At 48.9% G+C, this 26257-nt stretch overlaps 2 protein-coding genes across 2 annotated transcripts in view; both read left to right on the forward strand.

Annotated features, from left to right (window-relative positions):
- The window catches only part of LOC310907077 (interferon-induced very large GTPase 1-like), a 92692-nt gene extending 82070 nt beyond the window's left edge, over positions 1-10622 (forward strand). The window contains exon 7 of the transcript XR_014589530.1: positions 10559-10622. The gene's annotated coding sequence lies outside the window, so the exon portion shown is untranslated. The remainder of the gene's footprint in view (positions 1-10558) is intronic.
- LOC310907456 (uncharacterized protein) lies at positions 4478-26257 on the forward strand (the record flags this gene model as incomplete). The annotated part of the gene is made up of 3 exons (XM_083857673.1): positions 4478-10183; positions 19318-19393; positions 20208-26257. The coding sequence occupies 3 exons, from the start codon at positions 4478-4480 to the stop codon at positions 25781-25783; spliced, it is 11358 nt and encodes a 3785-aa protein (XP_083713799.1). The 3' UTR covers positions 25784-26257.

Raw genomic sequence — 26257 nt, forward strand, 5'->3', positions numbered from 1 at the left:
TGCTTCCTCCCAGTATTTGGATCTTCCCATTCAAAGGTGAAGATATTCCAGCTTTCCTCTGCTAATGGGCAAGCCCAAAAGGCATCTTTAAGATCCACTACACTAAACCACTGATGCTGAGGTGGGACCTTACTTAGAAGAGTATAAGGATTGGGTTCCACTGCTTACCGGGTCCAAGTCCTCTTGTTAACCTCCCGTAAGTCTTGTACTAATCTGTAATTCCCATCAGGCTTCTTTACTGGCAGAATAGGGGTATTATGAGGAGACATACAAGGTTCCAATGTTTCATCCTTTATTAGTTCTTCTATCACCAACTTCCAGCCTTCTCTTCCTTCTAGGGCTATAGGGTACTGAGGTACACGTATGGGATATTCTTCTTTCTCAGTTGTGACCCTTATGGGGTCAATGTCCAGTCCTCCCCTATTTCCTTTCCCAGCCCAAACTTCTTTGTTAATCTTATCCTCATCCTCTTGGCACGGTTTTAACACTTTAGCTGTCATTTTTCCTTCTTCTGCTATGACCCCTATTCCTAATTGTACCTGTAAATCTCTCCCGAATATGTTGCTTCCCTCCCCCAGGAACTAATAGGACAGCTTCCATCCATATTCTAGTTTCCCCTTCAATAACTACATTTTTAATGACAGGAACTGTAAACCCTTCTCCTTTTGCCCCTGTTACCTTCACAGTGTCTTTGCTCACATCACAATCCTTTGGAATATTTACTCCACAAGTACTCTCTGCCCAGTATCAACTACAAATTCTAATACCTTCTCTTGGCGGCCTACTTCTTAGGTTATCAAAGGCTCCAGATGAAATTTTTCCACCAGAAAATGGAGCCTATGACTTCCTTATTATTCTTCTGGGTGTACGTCTTGGAATATTTTCAGGTCTTTTTTTAGGTGAGGGCATTCTCTCTTATAGTGTCCCTTTTTCCCACAGGTATTTTTAGTGTGCTCCTGGAATTTTGATCATGCTGAGGATCTGTTTCTTCCCTTTTCCCTGTCTTTAAATCTGAATGTCCAGGAGTGATACCTGAGGACGTTAGATTCCTCTGGGAGTTTCCCTCTTGCATAGTGACTATTATAAATTTTGCTTCCACTTTGGCTTTTTCTTCATTTCTCCGTACATAAACCCTTTGAGCGTCTTTTTATAAATCATTTGGTGATTTATCGTGCCGGTCCTCTATTTTTTTCAACATTTTACTAATATCTGGCCATGCATGAGTAAAAAAATTAACTCTTAATAGAGCTTGTCCTGTGATTGTCTCCGAGTCTGTTCGGGAATATTGTTTCACATTCCTCCTAAGTCTCCCTAACCATTCAGCTGGAGTTTCTTCTTTCCCCTGCTGTCCCTCGAAAGTCTTTTTGACATTTTGCCCTCGGGGTGTTGCTTCTTTTTTTCCTTGAAATATCAAATTACAATAATCATTCATATGTCTTTGTCCTCCCTCATATTTTGATTCCAATCAGGAGGTGCTATTGGCATTTCCTGGTCTCCTGATGCCTCTTGCTGATTTTCTCTTTCTGAAATTCTTATTCCAGCAGCTATAATCATCTGCCTCTCCTCTTGGGAAAATATTATCTTCATTATTGATTGCATCTTTTCCTAAGTAAAAATGTTTGGATGTAAAAATAGATCTGATTGTTCAGCTGTATCTGTGGGATCTTCTGGTAATCCTTTAATCTCCTTTTTAAAATTTCAGACTTCCAAAGAGGTCAAAGGAGCATTTACAAAACTTGTTCCTCCTCCTCCCATTGGAACTTCTCGTAATAGAAATAAACTAACCTCTTGAACCTAACCTTTTTGTTCTTCAATCTTTAAAACCCTTTCCCCTTGTTTTGGAGAAGTTTCAGGGAAGAGATTATGGAGCTGCTTTTTAGCTGAGCTCCTATTCTGGTATGGTGCTCCTCCTTTCAGGAGGGAGTTCCCTTGGACAGCGGGAGCATCACACCAAGGGAACGGCAGCCAGGGCAGGGGTGGGTGATAAAGCCAGGGCCACCAAAGAGAGAGAGGTGGAGGCAGAAATCAGCCCCGGGGCCAGACCCTCCAAGGGCAGGGTGGAGGCAGAAGTCGGCACCAAGGCTGGAACTGCCAAAGGGGCAGAGGTCAGGTCATCTGGCGGAAACCAGACCGTGAGAAGGGTGGGGACAGTTTGCACATGGGAGGTCACAGAGGTGGGAGCTGTGGTGCTTGGCATGGACGGGGAAACGGGCAGGAAATCCAGCAGAATCGAGAGATCCAGGGTGGCCGGAGGAGCCAGAGTGGCTGGAGGAGCCAGGGTGGCCAGAGGACCTGGGGTGGCCACGGGAGCCAGGGTGGCCAGAGGAGCTGGGGCAGCTGGAGGAGCCAGGGTGACCAGGGGAGCCAGGGTGGCCAGGGGAGCCAGGGCGGCCGGAGGAGGCAGGATGGCCAGAGGAGCTGGGGCGGCTGGAGGAGCTGGGGCAGCTGGAGGAGCCAGGGTGACCAGGGGAGCCAGGGTGGCCAGGGGAGCCAGGGCGGCCGGAGGAGGCAGGGTGGCCAGAGGAGCTGGGGCGGCTGGAGGAGTCAGGGTGGCCAGGGGAGCTGGGGCAGCTGGAGGAGGCGGGGTGGCCAGGGGAGCCAGGGTGGCCAGAGGAGCCAGGGTGGCTGAAGGAGGCAACATTTTCAGGGGGTCCCAGCCCTTTCTTTTCCTTTTCTTGTTCTGTCACTGAGGTTACTGATATCCTAAAAACTTTTACTCCCAAGGGTTCTATGTTTCTTGTCCAGCAAGAGGGATATTCTTTTTCTTCTGGATCAAACGGTTCTTTTGAATTTACAAATATATTTAAGGTCTGACAAATACAATCTTCAAAAGAGCTGTATGTAGGCCAATAGACGTGGTTGAGTCTTATTTCCTTTTTTGTCCATTCCATCATACAATACTGAATTTAAAAAGCTTAATAAAACACAATAGGAGACAGAGATAATAAAGCGAAGAGTTAATGGCCAGGTGCTTGGTATCCAGCAGAGACCACCCCTACTATCTTCAAAGACACTTCTTAAATACCTTTTCCATTTTATCATCCTGTTGCATATTCATAAATGATTATGCATATTCAAACTTTTCCACAAACTAGTTTACATATTCCAGGAACTGTTTAGCATGGCCCTTCCTTGAGTCTGCCTTTTTAGAGCACCTGTGTTTCTTAGCTGTGGTTTTCATCCATCTTCATGATCACCTCCAGTTTGGGCCTTGGTCCATTCTTTCTACGGACGGTAGGTGTTAATACCTGGCATGTCGGCAGCCAGGTCCCCATCATATGTTCATTGGATGTTATCCCAACCAAGCAGACAGTTAAGCATACTATATCAGCAGGTAGCACTATGCCTAATTTTTGCTAATAGCAGAAGTAAAAGCAATATCCATACAGCAAAGCCATTTTAACACAATACATACACCATTTGTTGCAATAGGACATGAAATAAAGATGCTTGGATCCAGTCAGAAGGCAGTAGAAATCAGAAGGCTTTATTTACAATTCATTCAGTCCTTCTATAACACATTGTGCTAAGAAGGAACATTATTGGTCCATATGTCTGATACCTCTCCCATTGGCTAAGTAACAGAAATAGCAAACAACACCTGTTGTTATGAGAAAGGAATATTGTTTACAAAAGGTTGTTCTGGGAAAAACAAAACTGTTGAAAAGTTTCCCTTGGGAAGAGCTAGCAATTCTCAGGTTCAGAAAATACCAAGTCCTCAGCATTCATCTCTATATTTGCAAAAAGCCCAAATATGATATGTATTTATAAAAGCTCCCAAAATTTCCAGTCATTCCTGAGCACTGCCTGCGGGTGCTCGGAGCAGCAGGCTGGGCCAGGCAGCGAGCAGGGCAGGCGTGGGGCTGGGCAGAGGGTGCAGGATGCAGGCAGGGCTGTGGGATGGGCACAGGGGCTATGCCAGTGCTCCAGGGAGTCAGGAATGGCCCTGGCTATCTGCACTTATGGATTGAGGAGTTCTGCTGGGAGGATGTGGGTGATGGTGAAGGCAGCACCTTGTCCAGGGACGGCTGTGTCAATGAGTGTGTCTGTGTGTGTGTGTGTGCCTGCTTGTGTCAGTGTGTGTTTCTGTGTCTGTCTGTGTGTTTGTCTCTGTGTCTGTGTGGGTCTGTTTGTCTCTGTGTTTGTTTGGGTCTGTTTGTCTCTGTGTTTGTGTCTCGGTGTGCCTGTCTCTGTGTTTGTGTCTCTGTGTTGGTCTGTGTGTCTGTGTTTCGGTCTCTCTATGTCTCTGCTGTCTCTGGGATACACACTCAATTTCAGGGTTGAGCCTGCAAACAGGAAAGCAACAGGCACATCCAGTGTGCTGGGAAGGAGAGTCTGGCTCTTGTGCCATCCCAGGCTGGGCTCCAGCAACTGGCTGGGAGCAATCCCCAGGGCTGCAGCTGCTGCAGAGCCTCTGCCAGGAGGCTGGGGCCTCTGCCAGCAGCTTAGGGAAAGTCTCTTTTCTTCCTCCACAGCCATGGCTTGGCAAGAGGACACACAAGAGGGGGATGCAAAGGCCCAGCTCCTGGCAGAGGCATTAGAGAAGGAAGGACTGGATGCTGGATACTGGCTGCCCAAAGTGTCACAGATCCTGGGAATCAAGTGCAGAGAAGCCCTGCAACATCTGGAATATGAAGACTATCTCAAGCTGGCATGTGAAGTACGGCACTCCTGGGAGAAAAGGGCACTGCAGAAACTCCTAAAAATAACAGACAAAGTGCCCTCCATCAATGTGCAACAGATCTTTGAGGCTGAGCACCCACTTCCCAGACCTCCCAAAGTCACTTATCTTGAAGACCTCATCAAAACACTGCAGCAAATGAAGGAGCACATCCATGCTGCCACTGATGCACCAGGAAGCTCTGCTTCTGCTGTTCATGAAGCAAAGAGAAAAGTGACCCAGACCAGCAGCCTCACCATTTATTCCTTACTCCAGTCTCTCCAGGAACGTGTTCAGAAGGACATGGAACTGTTGGTGCTCTTGATTGCCACCAGCGCAGGGTACCAGGTGGAAAGCAGCACTTTCCAGCACCTCCATGGACATCCAGAAATTCAGAACATGGTCAAGGAAATGAAAGCAGCACATGAGGAGTACGTGAACCTGAAGGAGCAAGATGCCAGCAGAGCTGAGGCCTCCCTTCTGCTGACGGGTCTGACTGTGACACCAGAAAGTCAAGAGTTGTCCCCTGAGCAGAAGAGGGAGCGTTTAGTTTTCATGGAAAATTACATGAAAGGCTTGTGGTCCCCACGGATAAAGAATCTCCTCCAAAAGCACAGTGCAGTTGAAGACTGGGAGAGGCTGGAACAGGACTTGCATTCCTTGATCAGTGGCTGCTTGGATGACAAATGGGATCAACAGAGAATGCAGAACATACTTAGAGACCTGGAAGACACTTTTGCAACACCTGAGCCCCCCAGTCAGTCTAAGTCCAAGTCAGACAGACCTCAATCCAAAGCCAATGAAGCCATTGCAAACCAGGAGTTCCTCCAGTTGCTCAAGCGCCTTGGACTGGAAAGTCACTATCCAAGAAAAATGGGGATGGGAGATTTCCACACCATCAAGAAGACATCTCTGCAAGACAGGCAGCCCAGCAAAGATACAGAACTGCCATTATACTTCTTGCAAAAGCTGTTAACCATGGATTACCACCTGCGATACCTGACTTGCAGGGATGAGAGCAACCCAAAACTTGCACCCGTGCCACAAAACACAGAGAGAGAGCACCAACATTCAGACTCCTTTGAACAATTTTTTGCAATTTCAAAGAAAGGAGCCACTGAATGTGCAAGCAGGGACAGCCATGTGCACCCCATGGACCTGCAGATGGCCATTTTCCATTGTGCTGATGACTTCCTCAGACTGACCCTTGCAACCAAGCTGGCCTTCTGCCAACTGGCGCTGCCTCTGCTGGTGCCCAACCCGTGCACTTCACACATCGAGTTCCCGCTCTACGCCCTCAGCCAAATCCAAAGGAGCTGGAAAGAGGCAGACAAGTCAGGAAAGCAGGCCGGAACAAAGAGTAACAGAAAACTCATCTTTCAGGCCCAGACGCCCATCGTGTCCTTCATCCGCATTGGCAGCTCGGCCTCCTCTTCCAAGTCTCAGCTCCTGAACGCTCTGCTGAGCAGACGCAAACACGACACTTTCTTCCACCGCCACTGCAGGGGCAGCACCAGAGAGCGTTTGCTGATGGAAGGGGTGGTGGAGATCGCCTGGTACTGCCCCCGCGGGAGCCCCGATGACACCTTTGAGTGCTGCGTGGCTTTCTGTAACCTGCATGGAGATGCCAGGGATCACGGAGCACAGCTGCAGTTCCTGCAGGAGATCTCTGCTGTCAACGTAGCTCTTGTGTCTGATTTGGAGCACATGGACAGCAGGGGGAAAGAGCTTCTGCAGTGCCTGTGGAAGTCACAAAGGCCTTTGGTTTGTCTTCTCGCAGAAAAGGAGAACATTGCAGCTGGCAAACCAAGCAACAAAATAAAAATAGGGATCAAGAACAGAAATGAAGCCGAACTGACGGACCAGCTGACCAAAATTATCAGGGATCTCCTGGAAGGATCTAATCCTTGTTTTCGCTTGGATGCCTGTGTGGACAAAGCTCGCCAGCACGGATTTGTAGTGGATGCAGATCAAACTGCATGTGTAACAGCCAAAGCAAAGGCCAAGGAGCTGGTGGACCTTCTGAAGAAAGAGAAGCTGTCTGAGATCAAATCCCAGCTGCTGCCACTCCAAGGAAAATTGTGGAACGAGTGGTGCAAAAAGGACAAAGAACTCCATCGCTTGCAGGAGAAGGGGGACAAGGGCATTGAGCATCACCGTAGCCAAATTGAAAATGAGAAGAAAGTGATAAGAAGGAAGCAACTTGATCAAGCTTTTCCTCTCAACTCACTGATGAAAGCATTCCTTGGCTTTCTCCAGACCCAGCCAGCAGATACCAAGAAATACTTCCTGCAGTGGATGAAGGTCTTTATGGACGAGCTGTCCTGCGGTCGCCTTGAAGAACTGAGGAGAGACTATCACAAGTTGTGGACTGAAATCTTGACAGGAAGGAAAAACCAAGAAAAAAACAGTGTGAATGCTGAGTTGCTTAATCAGCTGGATTCCATCTCTGATGAACTCAATGATTCATCCATTGGCCTGGAGCACCTTCTGAGAGAGGTAGGGCAGATTTATGAAGCTCTGGATCTAATGAACTGCAAGAATGAGAGTTTTGTCAAACTTCCAGAAATTGCAGCAGAGCTGATGGTTTCAGGATATCCTGTGGAGCTGATGGATGGGGATGCTTCTTATTTACCCTTGCACTGGGTGGGAGCAATCTTTGACAGCTTAATTGAGAGGCTGGGGGACAAACGAGTGTTTGTGCTCTCCGTGCTGGGCATCCAGAGCACGGGCAAGTCCACCCTGCTGAATGCCATGTTTGGTCTGCAGTTCAGCGTCAGTGCGGGGAGATGCACCCGTGGAGCCTTTATGCAGCTGATCCCAGTGGGCCAGGAGCTGCAGCAAGACTTGGGCTTTGATTTTGTCATGGTGGTTGACACAGAGGGACTTCATGCCATTGAGATGGCCAATAAACAGTCCCTGAACCATGACAACGAACTGGCCACCTTTGTCATTGGTGTTGGCAACATGACTGTGATCAATATCTTTGGAGAAAATCCATCAGAAATGCAAGATGTTCTCCAAATTGCTGTGCAGGCTTTCCTGAGGATGAAGAAAGTCAATCTTTCCCCAAGCTGCCTCTTTGTCCACCAAAATGTGGGAGAAGCAACTGCCAAGGAGCAGAACATGGAAGGACAAAGGCGTTTGCAGGAAAAGCTGGATGAAATGACCGTGGTAGCTGCTCAGCAGGAATTCTGTGACATCTCCTCCTTCAGCGATGTCATTGCCTTTGATGTGAACAGCCACATTCACTACTTTTCTCACCTGTGGGAAGGAAACCCCCCAATGGCACCACCCAACCCCACCTACAGCCAGAACGTCCAGCAACTCAAGAGCAAAATCCTCCAGGCTGCCCAGAAGAAGTCACAGCGCAACATTTTGAGGCTCTCGAGCCTCAAAATTCGTATTGGTGACCTCTGGAATGCTTTGCTGAATGAAAACTTTGTATTCAGCTTCAAGAATTCTCTGGAGATTGCTGTGTACAGGAAACTGGAAAGCGCCTTTAGTCAGTGGACCTGGAGGCTGAGAAATCACATCTTAGACGTACAGATGAGACTGGACAACAAAATTCGGAATGGGGACTTGCAGAATGTCACCAGAGAACACCTTGAAGGGCTGGTGCAAGAGACAAGTGATGCCATTGAGAAAGAAGTGGAAAAGTATTTCAGGGAAGACAAAGACCATGAGACACTGGTGCAGTGGAAATCAAGCACAGAGCGGAAGCTGAAAGAACTAAAAGAGACTCTTCTTCATGAAATTAAAAACAAATGTGAGAATCTCATTGAGCTACAGAAGGAGCAGAATAAACTGGATGCAAAGAAGTTGGAATATGAAGATGAGCTCCTGAGAAGGAGTAGGGAGCTGGCTGTGACTCTGAAAGGGAAGAGCCTCAGTGAGAGAGAACTGAGAGACAACTTTACTCTTCTCTGGAACAAGTGGATTGCTGAAGTCTCCCGTGCTGCTCGTCCTCCAGAACGGGTGGATATTGATGCAGACATTGAAGATGTCCTTCTAGAGCACTTCAAGGAGCCAGGTTTCCATGAACGGATCAGGTCATTTCCCAAAGGTGGACGATTTGCTTTCAACTTAGACAAACATGTCATGAAAAAAACGCGTTTTGGTGGTATCAGTAGGAAGATTTGTGATGCTGATGTCATCAACTTGCAGCACATCACAGACAACATCATAGCGAGTGTGAGGGCAAGCATTGATAAGAAGGAAAGGGAGAAACGCGATTACAGTCAAAGTTTTATCCATGAAATACTCAATGAAGTACAGAAAGGTGTTAACTCCATCCCCACTGATGCAAAATGTACTTTTAACAGAGAGTACAGCATAGATTTGTCTCTGCATCTGTGCAAAATGGCAGCAGAAAGGTTTAAAACCATGCACAAAGCATTCCAAAAGGCAAATGACCCAGTTGTGTACCTGAACAGCAAGAGAGAAGGTTTCTTCCAATGTTTCCAGATTTCCTGCCAAGGAGCCACTTCAATCACAACTTTTGCTCGTTTCCTTTGTGACAAGATTGAACCAGCTCTTCGCCAGGCGGTCTATGAGAGAACAGCTAAAAACATTGCTGAGGACATGCACAGAAAATTCCCAGATTTCAGGGGCAACAGAGCCAGTCTGGAAGTTTGCATCTTGAGATACCTGGCAGAAGAAGAAAATTTTGAGTATTTCAAGCAGTACCTTAAGTTTCCAAAAGAGTTTTTTCAGGGTTACATTGAGAGACGAGTGAAGAGTCACTGTTTAGATGAGATCAGGAGGCTGGAGAAGTTTTTGGTTTCCTCCCTTAATCTTCTCTACGGAAACATCTTGTCGGCTATTTCTTTATCAACCCAAATTGTCAAAGACAGAAAAAATAGAGAAGACAAAGTCTCTCTTTGGCTGGATGAATTTTGCAGGGAACTGAGCGAGGTGATCAGCTTGCCCAGGAGTGACCTGAAGGGCATTGAGCACCAGGAGGTCACAGACATTGAGTTCCTGAGCAGAGTCATGGCAGAAGCTGTGGATGTCCTGAAGGACACGCTTATGAAAGAATTTGCTGGTGCTGACATGAGCTTGTTTTCAACACAGCCTCACACCATCTTGGCAGAGCAGTTTGTGGGATGCTGGGAACAGTGTCCCTTTTGTGGGGCTGTCTGCACAAACACCATGCAGGGACATGATGGAGACCATCAGCTGGTCTTCCATCGCCTACGAGCTTTTGTGGGAGCCAAGTGGAGTGAGACGGACCACCTGGTCATTGATATTTGTTCCAGCCTTGTTGCAAGTGATGGCTTATTCAAAGTTGGTGACAGTAAATTGATCCCCTACAAGACATACCGTGATGCTGGACCTACTTTCTCCACTTGGAACATTCTTCCTGATTCATCCACACAGGCGTACTGGAAATGGTTTGTGTCTCATTTCAGGACACAGCTGGAGGATTTGTACAATGGGAAATTTCAGGGCAAAGGAGAAATCCCTGAGGCGTGGCGGAGAATCACCAAGCAGGAAGCACTGTCTGACCTGGACAAGCATTAGGCCACAACCTTGTGAAGGAAAAAGCACAGCGGCTTTGCAGTTTAGGAGAACTTTGTACCAGGCTCCCCACAAAATGCAGTTATATTGATGATGCTCTCAAGCCCAATGAAGACAATGGTATCTAATTGTTCAAAGATTTGGTGAAATAAGGCACGTTACTGTGGCTGTCTCTCAGCAACCCCCTCACTTCATGAGAAAGCCGGAATCCTCTTGCCTTCCTGCCATAAACATTTCCCTCTGCTTTGTCCTACAGCCAAACCAAATCCCCTTCCTTGGGGTGTTCAGCCTTATGGCCAAGCCTGAGCCCAAGGGCCAGGAGCAGGGCAAAGGCAGCACTCCAAGAACCCCTTGAATCAGCTGCTGTGAGACAAGAAGGGACAGTGCCCCAAAGGCAGTTTTCCTGCAGCAGGGAGGTGTCCTGCTTGGAGAAAGGGCTTCAGGACCTGAGGCCAGTTCCATGCTGGCTGCAAGCTGGGCTGCTTGGCATTTGGGCATCATCCTTCCTTCCCTCTCTGATTGCAGCCTCTTGGATCAATTGAGGCCATTCTCCCAGCAGGAGCTGTTGTGCCTCTGGGCTCAGGAAAGCAGTGACACAATCTGGGGCTCAGGCAGTGCTTTCACTCCCTGTCTCTGAGGTGCTGTGTCTCTGTCCAGGGCAGCCACTCCTGCTCAGGTGCCTGGGGCTGCTGCCCTTCCCTCCAGCCCTCAGCCCTGGCAGGAGCTGCTCCTGTCCTTGGCCTCTGTGCTGAGTAACAGCCTTTGGAATGCCCCATGTGGAGAATCCTGTCTGCCAGCACCTTCTGCAGCAGCCCTGAGGGCAGTGCTGGTGCTGTCCAGGCAGGCTAGTGGCACCAGAGCCGTGCTCTGGAGAAGGTGGCAGCAGCTGGCTCTGCCCCAGGGAGCTGTGGGGGCTTTTGCTGTGCAGGTGCTGCAACCCTGCTGGCAATGTGAGGGCCAAGCCCTGGTGGAGAGCTGGCTGAAGGGCTGCTCCAGCCTCATCCCCTGCAGGCTCTGCTAATACAGGAGTTGATTTGGACTGTGCTGCTGTGTCTCCTTTGTGTCCAGGGGAGCCACAGCTGGGGGTGACTGGAGCTCTGTGTGCTGCAGACAGGCAGGGGACAGAGGGGTGGCACTGGGTGAATTACTAAGGTGTGCACAACAGGCCCTGCCTGAGGCCTGAACATTAGACCCTGAGCCAAAGTCGACGTGCAGATGAACCTTTCAACCCAATGTTATATGTATCTGTTTTATGGGGAAGTATTATTTGTCATAATATAAATGCATCAGCTCATTAACAAAGCATCATTAGCAATATGATCTATGAATGTGCCCATTAGTGAAACATGCATTTACCTCTCCATATTTAGAAATCAGGTAAGATCATGAAATCTGATGTCCACCTTATTTGGGGGTGTAGGATCAAAGACAACTCCCTTGGTTCCCCCTCAAGCCCTGGTCAGGCTTTGGGAGGAACCCAAGAGGAGAATGAAACCAGATGTTCCTGCACTAGAAGTGATGTCACCTTGTTTATTGAACAATATAACAACAGGACGCTCTCACCATCAAGTCGGAAGCCTCGTTGCCTGCAGGTGGACACACCACAGGAATTCCCAGTTACCCAGAGGGGCTCTCCAGTCCTTTGCTGTGACAGGGGCTCCACAGCTGATCTGGAGGATGGTCAAGTCTTGGGGTAAATGGTGATGTATCTTTCTTAATCACTGTATGCAATCTTTTGTAGTAATGATTCTGTGCATTGCTGAGCTCATCCTTTTGTGATTCTTGGCAGTTTGGCATTATAGTAAATGACAACTATTCCTTAAGCTGGTGCCCATTTCTTTTGTGCTGACCCTGCTGAGTGGCAAAACCCTGGGCAAGGATCTGGGAGATGGGGTGTGGCAGCAGAGGCTCTGCTCCATTCAGGGTCTCTGCTCTGGGAGGGGCTTCACTGTCTGCAGGGACAGCAGAGAGGGCAGGGAGCCCCAAACCACAACATCCAGGGAAACCAATGTCAGTGGCAGGTGCCAAGGGAGGCAGCACTGGGAACCAAGGCTGGCCTGTCACACACATAGGGAGCTGAGAAGGTTGATCCCAGGGAGGTTCTGTGCTCTGGAGCTGCTCAGCTGGGAACCTGTGGGACAAAAGGGGAAAGGGCCCAAACTGTGCCCAGCCCAGCCCTGGCCAAGCAGAGCCAGAGGCAGTGACAGGAGCCAGAGCTGGGCCGTGTGAGGGTGTGCTGCAAGGGCTGAGTGCCAGGACCCTGTGTAACACCCAGAACATTTACATGTAAGGGGTTACACTGAGGTTCCTTTACTCTGGCTTGGCACACAGGAGAAATACCTACCAGACATTCTTGAGCGGTTATAATTACACAGAACTTTGGTGGCAAGAGATAGAAAATCAAGGAATTTGATCAACCTTTTCCACTCTCTGATACCCTGCAGGGTCCTGAGGAGAGCTGCTGGTGCTGGGGTGTGACTGTAAAGCGGAGCAGGAACTGTCCAGTGGGACCTGTCTGCTGCACTCACTGGGAAGGACGGGGCTGGCAAAGGAGGGGGACAGGGCTGGGGTGCCTGGTTGAGAGGAGCTGGGATGGGGATGGATAAGGGGTGACGACGATTGACAAGGAGACATGGACTCCATGGGTTGTACACATGAAGCAGTTTATTGATGCACCTAGCTGAGTTTATATACCTTTTCATTATATAACAAATAACATTGCCAACTACATTGCTTAAGTCATGCCTCTTACAGACTATCAGAGGTATGTGCTGTCTTATCTAAGTCCTGCTTGCTAAGCACGTATCGTACCAAGCACATCACTGTGTCTTGCATTCCTTTCAGTGTCTCTTGCATTCCTTTCTCAAACTTCTCCTTTAAGTTGCCAAGTCTTGTGGCCTACTAATGCTGACATGTCCATTTCTGTCACAAACTGCACAGTGCTCCCAGCTTGGCTCTCTAGGTGTATTCCCACAGTGGTTGCTTTGGTTTTTATAATGTGTCTGGCTTCATACTCAGAATCGTAAGTCTGCACTAGCTCAGCCTTTTCTCCCAGCTTTTCTTCCTCTTTCTGTCCCTCCTGTAACTGTTTCCTCATCTGTTCTATCTGCAAGGACAACAATAACTCATTTGCTTCTGTGTTTCCACTTCAGTTTTCACATCTTGTTTCTCTTTAATACTATCTTTCCAGTATTGCTAAGCAGCTTCTAGACAGGCATCTAACATTTGCAAATAATTCCTTTATCTTTCCTGTCCTTTGAACAGCCTCTAGCAAAGTTGAAATGTTCTTCCACAGCTTCCCAGTCATGCCAATTATCCTGAAGCCATTTGTCACAGAAACTGAGGCTTGGACTTGGTCCATGGCTGTGTAAGTAGTTAGTGATATTACTTGTCATTCTGCGGGCTATGCCAAATTGTCACAACCGTGTGTTTGAGGTTGTTTAAAAAAATCACTGATGAGAGTATGAGCAAAAGTCAGATTTAAGATTCACTGAAAAATACAACAGGTTCATTGGCAAGATTCTTTCTATTTACAAAGAACAGCTAAGGTGCAACAAGGGAAAGCAAACAAAAAACCCCAAAGAAAATGCAGACAATCAAAAAAGAAATTAATTGACTACTATCTAGGTGTGTGTGTGTGTTTGTAAAGACAGTGCAAACAAAGATAAAAAGGATTATGACCTGAAAGCTTAAGAACACTCAAACCGATGAGTACTTTAATTCAACTTACACTTTAAGTTTAGTCATTTAACATAGGGAAACATTTAACTTGTAACTCACTTTATAGGTTCAAGTTAACAATCTAACAGAGGAATAAGACTTAACATTTAACTTAACTTAGAACTATAACTTTCATGTCAAATTTAGCAACTTAACAAAAGCACACTTAGCAACACTTAGCTTATGTTTAACAACTTAGCAAAAGAACCACACTTAGCAGCTTGTAAGTAAGCTTCTACATATAACTTAACCTTACTTACGGGCCTAACTTACTTAGATATCTGAGGTACTTCAACATCTGAGAAAGGCACAGTTCTCCCAGATTTGCTAGAGCATATGTGCTTTTTTATGCATCCAGACAGAAACAGCCAGTGCCTACAAGGTACCTGTGAAAACTCCCCCCTTGAGGTCAGTGAAATCCTGACTTTGGAGCCTTTGCATCTCCTGAAGGGTGAAAGATCAGGCCTGGAGGGATGAGGGTATTGGCCCAGGACACGTCGTGTTTTCATGATCCTCCAAGAATAGCAATCCTGAGGCTTTGCTGGCTCTGAGGGGTGTCCCGCCCCCAGAGGGAGATTGCTGCTCACAGCCCACTGTGGGCCCAGGAGAGCTCAAAAGGGTCTCATTTTGCTGTTTATAGGATGACAAGAGAGCGGCCTTCAGTCATAACAATGTTTCATCCTGGCCACAGTTTGGGTTGGCACTTTCTCTAAAAGTGTGATAACAGGGATGCTTTGCCGTTCAGGCCAGAGGAAGATTTTCCAAAGCTGGTCATAAGAAAAGCAGGAGGGTGTTAGCAGTTCGTGGGAGCAGACAGTGTTTGTGATAAGCTCAGGAAGAGCTGAGGCCAGGTGCTGTTCTCGAGGTCAAGGCCTAACAAGCATTTTCTCAGATGACACTGCAGCCTGGAAAGGAGGGAGGCGGGGGAGTGCACCACCACAATCACCACAATTTTATCACTGCTGAAGCAAACTTCTCTATGATGTACCAGTAAAGAAACTTATGGAGGATGAATTTATGCATATCCATATCTAAATCTGTATCTATATCTAAATCTACAGCAGTATCTACAGCAATGCTGTTGCGCTCCCTCTGCTCGTTTTCCTGATGGAGCACCAGCACCAGGAAGGGCTGAGAGCCTCACCCTAGAGCCTACACCTCCATGTAGCAGCACAGCAGTTCAAGGTCTAAAGGCTGTACAGAGTTAACAGTTGGCTGTCAGCCAAGTCAAACCACCCGTGGGGAGGAAATTCAGTTCTCGTTCAAATATGCTGATTCCAAAGAGTGGTTTCAGTTTCACATTCTGCTGCAGTAAAAAGCCTGATTTACTGGAATGACCTTGCTGCCCCAATTAAAGGGTAAGCCACACTCACCGGAGAATCAGGGCTGCATAAGGAGGGGCTGTGCTGGGCTTCTCCCATCCCAGGAGCTGCGGGGCACGGAGGGAGAAGGTAGGGCCCTGGGGATGAGCTGTGGGGCCGGGAGCAGCAGGCAGAGGGATCTTGTCGGTCTCCTGCCTCCTGTTGCCGGTGTTTGGGCAGGTCTGGGGAGATGGCAGGGCAGGAGAAGAGGGGTGTGAGGGCAGCGGGCGGGCGGTGTGTGCTCCTCCGTGGGCTGCAGGAAGCCGCCTTTGCTGGCAGCCGCTTTGGGGCAGCTCGGGGGAGCCGTGTGCGCTGCGGGGCTGAGCTGGGAGGGGGACCGGGCTCAGAGGTGGGGCCAGATGGCTGCGCTCCCCTGAAGGCAGGAGCCCTGGGACTGATGCTGGGGGTTCCTGGCCCCCGAGCCGCTCCTTGGGGAGCAGGGCAGCTCCGTGGTGATGAGGGGCAGGCACAGCACATCCTGCTCTGTCCCCAAGCCCAGGGGCTCAGTTCTTCCTCTTCCTCCCCATGCAGGGAGGGTGGGATTCTCCTCTCTTACAGTCTCAGTGTCAGCCCCTAGAGCGCTCTGGTCCCTGGGACAGCCCCACAAAGGCAGCAGTGCTCCCAGAGCCCCTTTCCCTGGGGCAGGGCTGGCGAAAACACTCTTGGGGGGCTGTTCCCATGAAATAGGGTGCAGGCATTGCCATGGCAGGCTCTGCTGCCAGCCTTGCTGCTTCCCTCCTTTGCATCCAAGGAGGAGCTCGATCCTGAGTGATGCCCTGAATGTGCTTAGTGCCTCTCTGTGGGCACTGACACAGTGACATGGGGCTTTTTCCCTATTCCTGCAGAAATAGGAAGCCATGAAGGGACTGCCAATGGTGCCTGGGGGCAGGTTCAGGGTGTGTCTGGGCTGGAGTTAATGTTGTGCAGGGCAGCCTCTGGCTCCTGAGACTCAACCAGTGCTGGCAGTGCTCCATTGGGAGAGAATTCGGGAGGGGACAGGGATGGGGCCAGTGGCTCAAGGGATGAAGCTCCAGCAGTGACCCTGAGCCAGCAGTTCCCTTGCTGAGAAGCTGTCCTGCACTGAGGCTCTACTGGCCAGGGAGCAGCTGGACATGTGCCCAATGAAAACAATTGGTGTCTGAAGTCCCTCCTGTGTTCTGGCAGCACGCCCAGCTTTCCTCTCCTGCTGTACTGCCCCTATTTCGAGCCAGTGGCTTTTCCTGCTTCTGCTTTCCCCAGTGGAGAAGAAGGGTTGGCCTCCAAGTGCTTCCTGGAATGAGTCTTCACTTCTCATGTGTTGCCTTCTCCTGACTGTCAGCTCTTCTCTTTTAGGATTTTGGGCCTTTCCTTCCTGCTGCTCTTTGTCCTGAGTTCTTGAGGCGGTACCCATATTCCCTTCCACGCCCTGTTGTGTGTCCCAGGCCTGGCACTGCTGCTGTGCTGTGTCCCCTGAGCTGGGGCCCTCGGCTGCTGGTGTCTGCTGAGAAGCCAAGGCTGGGAGCAAGAGTAGCATCTTCTGTGAGGTGGGTAAGGAGAATCAGAGCCCACAGCCCTTGCTCAGATTGCCCAAATCTGCAGGGATTCCTGAGGGAAAGCTGCCCCTGCAGGCTCTGGAAGGGTGCAGGAGCCTTCAGATCTCTACCTAACTCCAAGCCCCTGAGATTGATACCTGTGCTGGTAAGAGTATTGTGGCCTTGGTGAGACAGTAGCTGAGTGTTCAGAAGGATTTTTTGCAGGAATATTTTGAAGGAATAAATCTCTGCAGTATCTAAGTGAACTGAGACTGGGACAATTTTCAGGGTTCTGTGACAATGTCAAAAACCCCAAAGTTTTAAAGGCAGATGTTCAGTGAAACCACCAGGTCTGTTAGGGTGAGAGGTGTGGAATGGTGGAATGGCCTGAGTTGGAAGGGACACAGCAGAGTCCTGGGACAGGCAGGGTCAAAAGCTTTCCTGAAATCCAAAAAGCTCAGATTAACTGGCTGTCCTTGATCAATACCATGGGTAATGTGTTGTAGAAGGAAATTAAGGGTGACGAGCTAGACTTTCCCTCTTGAGTCTGTAGTGGTTGTGACCCATGACTGCCTTGTCCTTCAGGGGTTTTTCAATAAAAAGTGACCAGCACTGATGGACCAGTCCTGATTTAAAAGACCGATGTCTGCCAAGGAAGGCAGGAACCTTCCTGGAATGGAGAAAATGACCCCCTTCTCTCCATATTATTATAGCTCTTAAACTATTAGGCTTTCAGGCAAAGATACAGGAAAGGGAATAACAGGTATTTCCTGGAGGATATATATATACATACCAGGAGAAATAAACAGCAGCAGCAGCAGCGAAAGGCAGAAACCCAATGGCAGCCTTGTCTCACCTGTCAGGCACCGCCCCTTCGGTGCAGTTCTGGGCACAGCCAGCAGGGGCGCTGGTGGCTCCTGGCCGGGCAGGGCGGGTGCGATGATTCCCCCGCGGCTGCAGGGGGCGCTGTGGCGCGAGCTCGGCCACCTCTGGGCTGGCAATGGCGGCTCGGGGACAGGGAGAGGAGAGTTGGCTTCCCCTGTAGAGCCCACGGGGAGCAGCCGCTCTCAGCGCCACTGCAGAGCCGGGGTGGGGAATCCAAGTGTAGCAAAAAACCCCCAAGGCAGTGGCAGAAATAGCACGGGCTGAGTGGGAGTCGCTCCTTTGCACAGCATGAGAAACAAGGCTCACTCTTCAAAGAGAAGTTAATAATGGATGAAAGGGACAGTGTCCAGTGCTGAGGTGTCTGGTAAACTGCCAGAAATTACACAGTTAACTATAAGAACTCTTCCTTTATGATTTCTCCATTCATTGGTCAAATGCATATTTGTGAATATTATACATATTTAAATATTTTTTCAGTTTACATTATCCCAGAATTCCTTTTACGACCCTTGACCTCATCTTCTCACAGTACGTATCATAATGCTGGTGTGACTTTGAGAGTCTTGTGTTTTATTTGCTCACGAGGCCTCCTGGTCTGTGGTTTGACAGTTACTGATAGCTGAAGGGTCAGTGGTGGATTCCTCCTTGCCCTTTTGGTGTTATTTGCCTGTTTTGTTTTGATTTTTTTTGTTTTAATCTTATATGTATGATAAGTTATCATACAGATGTCCTAGACATTTTTACAAACTATTTCAGTCAACATTAGCTGTTTCACGATTGTCAGTTAGTTTCAGAAATAAAGGCATCAGTTCTTATTTCACAACTACAATCACTTCTGCAGAAGTTAATGTTAAAAGATGCAGTACATATCCTCTATTTTAATATCTTGCAAAAACTTAAACTATAATATATATTTATCAAACTAAGAGATACAATATACACAGGGATTAGGGAATTAACCATAAATTGCTGAAAATTATATCAAAAGTAGTTATAAAGAGATTATAAACTGTAGCATATCAAAATAATTTTCAAAAGTCAATAATAATGAAAGACAATCACTACTTAGTTATTTATACCAACAGCTCACTGGCAATGGCTGGGTCTGAGGTGGGGCCTGGTGGGGCCAGGGCTGCTCCCAGGTCTCAGCACAGCACGCACTGGCTCTGGGCTCCCAAGCAGCAGAGGAGCAGAGAAGCAAGCTGGCAAGCCCTGGTCACAGTGTGAAGCAAGAAAAAAATAGGAGAGAAAAAAACGTAAACAACCACAGGGCAGCAGGATCTCAGGTCAGACCCACTGTGCCACATGGCCCCTGTGTTGATCACCCCTGCTGGAAGGAAGAGCAGCCCCTGGCCCCAACCCCACACAGAATCCTGGGACACCCTTCACCCATTGTGATATTCCTGAGTTGGGCCAGAGAGCAGTGACAGCTCCAGACACAAACCAAAACCAAACCCAAACTGGCTCTGGGATAAGAACCATCCCCAAGACAGGACCCCAGCACCTTCCAGAGCTGTTTCCCAGGGACCCTCTGTAAGTCACCCGTGAGCAGCCTGAACTCTGCTCCCCTCAAGGCCAGGGTTGAAGGTTTGCTGGCACTTTTCCTCCTGTCACCAGAGATTTTAAGCTCAGTGTCTCTGTGGTGGCTGTGGCCCAGATGGCCACCAATGGGCACTTGGCTGACGAGAACCTCTGTGCTAATGAGCAGCAGATCAGGGAGGGCCCCTCTCTGAGTGGGTTCCCAAAGTCTCCAGTGTCTCCTGATGGGCCAGCAGGATGGGCCAGGCACAGGTGTGGGCAGGGACAAGGTGGATTTTGGCCCTGCACTGGGCTGGGCCCTCTGAGTGTGGCAGGAAGCAGGTCCTGGCAAGAGGCGTGAGTGGGGCGAGGGAGGGGCTGCTCTGGCAGCTGGAGCAGGAGCACAGCTCAGAGCCCGTGTGGCTGTGCTGGGCGTGGGGGGAGTGTGTCTGGGGAGTGTGGGGTGCCCATGGGGGAGCGTGTGAATGCTGCTTGCGGATGCTGGGGCAGCAGGCTGGGCCAGGCAGCGAGCAGGGCAGGCGTGGGGCTGGGCAGAGGGTGCAGGATGCAGGCAGGGCTGTTGGACGGGCACAGGGGCTGTGCCAGTGCTCCAGGGAGCCAGGAATGGCCCTGGCTGACTGCACTTTTGGATTGAGGAGTTCTGCTGGGAGGATGTTGGTGATGGTGAAGGCAGTACCTTGTCAAGGGCAGCATATGTCACTGAATGAGTCTGTCTGTGTCTGTGTGTGTTTGCGTGGCTGCGTGTCTCTCTATGTGTCTGTATGTCTGTGTGTGTGTTTCAGCTCTCTTTAGTATACACACTCAGCTTCAGGGTTGATCCTGCAAACAGGAAAGCAACAGGCACATCGAGTGTGCTGGGAAGGAGAGCCTGGCTCTTGTGCCATCCCAGGCTGGGCTCCAGCAGCTGGCTGGGAGCAATCCCCACGGCTGCAGCTGCTGCAGGGCCTCTGCCAGGAGGCTGGGGCCTCTGCCAGCAGCTTAGGGAAAGTCTCTTTTCTTCCTCCACAGCCATGAGTTTGCAGGAGGACACACAAGAGGGGGATGCAAAGGCACAGCTCCTGGCAAAGGCATTAGAGAAGGAAGGATTGGATGCTGGATACTGGCTGCCCAAGGTGATGCAGATTCTAGGAATCAACTTCAGAGAAGCCCAGCAACATCTGGAATATGAAGATTACCTGCAGCTGGAGTGTGAAGTGCAGTACCCCTGGGAGAAAACGGCACTTCAGAAACTTCTGAAAATAACAGGCAAAGCGTCCTCTATCAATGAGGAATGGATCCTCCAGGCTGAGCATCCGCTTCCCAGATCACCTAAAGCCACTCACGTTGAAGAGCTCCTGAAAACACTGCAGCAAATGAAGGAGCACATCCATGCTGTCACCTATGCACCAGGAAGCTCTGCTTCTGTCGTGCACAAAGCGAAGAAAAAAGCCACCCTGACCTGCAGTGTCGCCATCTATTCCTTACTCCACTCACTCAAGGAACAGGATCAGAAGAACAAGGAACTGTTGGTGCTCTTGATTACCACCAGCATGGGATACCAGGTGGAAAGCATCACTTTCCAGCACCTCCTTGGATACCCAGAAATTCAGTACATGGCCAAGGAAATGGAAGCGGCACACAAGGAGTACGTGAACCTGAAGGAGCAAGATGCCAACAGAGCTGAGGCCTCCCTTCTGCTGACGGGTCTGACTGTGACACCAGAAAGGCAAGAGCTGTCCCCTGACCAGAAAAGGAAGCGTTTAGATTTCATGGAGGATCACATGAAAGGCTTGTGGTCCCCAGAGGTAAAGAAGCTCCTCCAAAAGCACAGAGAAGGTGAAGACTGGGAGAGGCTGGAACGGGACTTGCATTCCTTGATCAGTGGATCTAACCAGGAATTCCTCCAGTTGCTCAAGCGCCTTGGACTCAAAAGTCACTATCCAAGAAAAATGGGGATGGGAGATTTCCATACCATCTGCAAGACATCTCTGCAGGACAGCCAGCCCAACAAGGAAACAGAACTGCCATTATTCTTCTTGCAAAAGCTGTTAACAGTGGATTACCAGGTGAGGTACTTGACTTGCTGTGATGAGAGGAACCGAAATCTTGCACCCCTGCCACAAACCGCAGTGAAAGAGCACCAACACTCAGACTCCTTTGAACAGTTTTTTGATGATTTGATGGAAGGAGCCCATGGACATGGAACCAGGGACGGCCATGTGCACCCCATGGACCTGCAGATGGCCATTTTCCATTGTGCTGATGACTTCCTCAGACAGACCCTTGCAACTAAGCTGGCCTTCTGCCAACTGGCAGTGCCTCTGCTGGTGCCCAACCCGTGCACTTCACGCATTGAGTTCCCGCTCTACGCCCTCAGCCAAATCCAAAGGAGCTGGAAAGAGGTGGACAAATCAGGAAAGCAGGCCGGAACAAAGAGTTACAACAACAAACTCATCTTTCAGGCCCAGACACCCATCGTGTCCTTCATCCGCATTGGCAGCTCGGCCTCCTCTTCCAAGTCTCAGCTCCTGAACGCTCTGCTGAGCAGACGCAAAAATGACACTTTCTTCCACCGCCACTGCAGGGGCAGCACCAGAGAGCATTTGCTGATGGAAGGGGTGGTGGAGATCGCCTGGTACTGCCCCCGCGGGAGCCCCGATGACACCTTTGAGTGCTGCGTGGCTTTCTGTAACCTGCATGGAGACGCCAGGGATCACAGAGCACAGCTGCAGTTCCTGGAGGAGATCTCTGCTGTCAACGTGACTTTTGTGTCTGATTTGCAGCACATGGACAGCAGGGGGAAGGAGCTTCTGCAGTGCCTGTGGAAGTCACAAAGGCCTTTGGTTTGTCTTCTCACGGAAAAAGACAGCTTTGTATCTGGAGAAGCCAGCAAAACCGTAACAATAGGGATCAAGAACAGAAATGAAGCAGAACTAATGGACCAGCTGACGAAGACTATTGGGAATCTCCTGGAAGGGTCTAATCGATGTTTCAGCCTGGACGCCTGTGTAGACAAAGCTCGCCAGCATGGATTCGTAGTGGATGCAGATCATCCTGCGTGTTTGACAGCCAAAGCAAAGGCCAAGGAGCTGGTGGACCTTCTGAAGAAAGAGAAACTGTGTGAGATCAAATCCCAGCTGCTGCCGCTTCAAGGAAAACTGTGGAACAAGTGGTGCAAAAAGGACAAAGAACTCCATCGTTTGCAGGTGAAGGGGGACAAGAGCATTGAGCATCATCGCAGCCAAATTGAATATGAGAAGAAATCAATAAGAAGGATGCAATTTGGTCAAGCTTTTCCTCTCAACCCACTGATGAAATCATTCCTTGGCTTCCTCCAGACCCAGCCAGCAGATGCCAAGAAATACTTCTTGCAATGGATGAAGGTCTTTATGGACGAGCTGTCCTGTGGTCGCCTTGAAGAACTGAGGAGAGACTATCACAAGTTATGGACTGAAATCCTGGCAAGAAAGAAAAGCAAGGGAAAAAACAGTGTGAATGCTGAAATGCTGAGTCGCTTGGATGCCCTCTCTGATGAAATCAAAGATTCATCCATTGGCCTGGAGCACCTTCTGAGAGAGGTAGGACAAATTTCTGAAGCTCTGGAATTAATGAAGACAAAGAATTACAATTTTGTCATATTGCCGGAAATTGCAGCAGAGCTGATGGTTTTGGGATATCCTGTGGAGCTGATGGATGGGGATGCTTCTTACTTGCCCTTGCGCTGGGTGAGAGCAATCTTTGACAGCTTAATTGAGAGGCTGGGGGACAAACGAGTGTTTGTGCTCTCCGTGCTGGGCATCCAGAGCACGGGCAAGTCCACCCTGCTGAATGCCATGTTTGGTCTGCAGTTCAGCGTCAGCGCGGGGAGATGCACCCGCGGAGCCTTTATGCAGCTGATCCCAGTGGGCCAGGAGCTGCAGCAAGACTTGGGCTTTGATTTTGTCATGGTGGTTGACACAGAGGGACTTCGGGCCATCAAGGTGGCCAATAAACAGTCCCTGAACCATGACAGTGAGCTGGCCACATTTGTCATTGGTGTTGGCAATTTGACTGTGATCAATATCTTTGGAGAAAATCTATCAGAAATGCAAGATGTTCTCCAGATTGCTGTGCAGGCTTTCCTGAGGATAAAGAAAGTCAATCTTTCCCCAAGCTGCATCTTTGTCCACCAAAACATGGGAGAAATAACTGCCAAGGAGCAGAACATGGAAGGACAAAAGCGTTTTCAGGCAAAACTGGATGAAATGACCATGGTAGCTGCTCAGCAGGAATTCTGTGACATCTCCTCCTTCAGCGATGTCATTGCCTTTGATGTGAAGACTCACATTCACTACTTTGCTCACCTGTGGGAAGGGAACCCCCCAATGGCACCACCCAACCCCACCTACAGCCAGAACGTCCAGCAACTCAAGAGCAAAATCTTCCAGGCTGCCCAGAAGCAGTCACAGCGCAGCATTTTGAGGCTCTCGAGCCTGAAAGTCCGTATTGGTGACCTCTGGAATGCTTTGCTGAATGAAAACTTTGTTTTCAGCTTCAAGAATTCCCTGGAGATTGCTGCATACAGGAAACTGGAAAGTGCCTTTAGTCAGTGGACCTGGAGGCTGAGGAGTCACATCTTAGATATACAGATGAGACTGGACAACAAAATTCGTAATGGGGACTTGCAGAATGTGACCAGAGAACACCTTGAAGGGCTGGTGCAAGAGACAATTGATGACATTGAGAAAGAAGTGGAAAAGTATTTCAGGGAAGACAAAGACCATGAGATACTGGTGCAGTGGAAATCAAGCACAGAGCTGAAGCTGAAAGAACTAAAAGTGACTCTTCTTCTTGAAACGAAAAAGAAATGTGAGAATCTCATTGAGCTACAGAAAGAGCAGAGGAAACTGGATGCAAGGAAATTGCAATATGAAAATGAGCTCCTGAGAAGGAGTCGGGAGCTGGCTGTGACTCTAAAAGGGAAGAGCCTCCGTGAGAGAGAACTGAAAGAAAATTTTAGTCATGTCTGGATTAATTGGATTACAGAAGTCTCCCGTGCTTCTCGTCCTCCACAACAGGTGGATATTGATGCAGACATTGAAGATATTCTTCTAGAGCACTTTAAGGAGCCAGGTTTTCATGCACGGATCAGGGCATTTCTGAAAGGAAGACCATTTTCTTTGGACATCAGGAAACATGTCAGGAAAAAAACCTTTATTTATTTATCATCCGTGAGGTTTTTTGATGCTGAAATTATGAACTTGCAGCACATCACAGACAAGATCATAGCAGGTGTGAGGGCAAACATTAATAAGAAGGAACAGGAGAAATGCGATTACAGTCCAAGTTTTATCCATGAAATACTCAATGAAGTACAGAAAGGTGTAAACTCTGTCCCCAGCAATGCAACCTGTACTTTTAACAGAGAGTACAGCATAGATTTGTCTCTTTATCTGTGCAAAATGGCAGTGGACAGGTTTAAAGCCATGCACGAAGCATTCCGAAAGGCAAACGACCCAGTTGTGTACCTGAGCAGCAAGAGAGAAGATTTCTTCCAATGTTTCCAGATTTCCTGCCAAGGAGCCACTTCGATCACAACTTTTACTGTTTTCCTTTGTAACAAGATTGAACCAGCTCTTCGCCAAGCGGTCTATGAGAAAACGGCTAAAGCCATTGCTGAGGACATGAAGAGCAAATTCCCAGTTTTCCAGGGCAACAGAGCCAATCTGGAAGTTTCCATCCTGAGATACCTGGCAGAAGAAGAAAATTTTGAGTATTTCAAGCAGTACCTTAAGTTTCCAAAAGAGTTTTTTCAGGGTTACATTGAGAGACAAGTTGAGAGTCACTGTTTAGATGAACATGGGAGGCTAGAGAAGTTTTTATCTTCATCCCTTTATCTTCTCTGTGGAAACATCCTTTCAGCTGTTTCTTTAGCAACCCAAATTGTGAAAGACAGAAGAGACAGAGAAGAAAAAGTCTCTCTTTGGCTGGATGAATTTTGCAGGGAACTGAGCGAGGTGATCAGCTTGCCCAGAAGTGACCTGAAGGGCATTGAGCACCAGGAGGTCACAGACATTGAGTTCCTGAGCAGTGCCATGGCAGACAATCTGGGTGACCTCAGGGACAGGCTCATGAGAGAATTTGCTGGTGCTGATATGAGCTCATGTTCAACACAGCCTCACACCATCTTAGCAGAGCAGTTTGAGGGGTGCTGGGAACAGTGTCCCTTTTGTGGGGCTGTGTGCACAAACACCATGCAGGGACATGATGGAGATCATCAGGTGGTCTTCCATCGCCCACGAGCTTTTGTGGGAGCCAAATGTAGTGAGACGGACCACCTGGTCATTGATATTTGTTCCAGCCTTGTTGCAAGTGATGGCTTATTCAAAGTTGATGACAGCAAATCGATCCCATACAAGAGATACCGTGATGCTGGACCTCCTTATTCCACTTGGAACATTCTTCCTGATCCATCCAGGCAGGCATACTGGAAATGGTTTGTGTCTCATTTCAGGACACAGCTGGAAGCTTTGTACAACAGGAAATTTCAGGGCAAAGGAGAAATCCCTGAGGCATGGCAGAGAATTACCAAGCAGGAAGCACTGTCTGAGCTGGACAAGCATTAGGCCACATCCATGGGAAGGAAGAACCACAGCGGCTTTGGAATTTAGGTGAATTTTGTACCAGGCTCCCCACACAATGCAGTTACAATGATGATGTTTTCAAGCCCAACAGAATATGATGGTGTCCAATTGCTCCCAAATTTAGTGAAATAAGGCATGTTACTGCGGCCATTGCTCAGCAACTCCCTCACTTCATGATAAAGCCAGAATCCTCTTGCCTTCTTGCTATAAACATTTTCCTCTGCCTTGTCCTACAGCCAAACAAAACCCCCTCCTTGGGGAGATTGGACTCATGGCCAAGCCTGGGCCCAGGGGCCAGGGCCAGGGCAAAGGCAGCACTCCAAGCACCCCTTGGATCAGCTGCTGTGAGACAAGAAGGGACAGTGCCCCAAAGGCAGTTTTCCTTCAGCAAGGAGGTGTCCTGCTTGGGGAATGGGCTGTGGGACCTGAAGGCAAGCTCCATGCTGGCTGCAAGCT

This window comes from Zosterops lateralis (assembly GCF_965231275.1).
Source record: "Zosterops lateralis genome assembly, chromosome: 3".
Classification (NCBI taxonomy): domain Eukaryota; kingdom Metazoa; phylum Chordata; class Aves; order Passeriformes; family Zosteropidae; genus Zosterops; species Zosterops lateralis.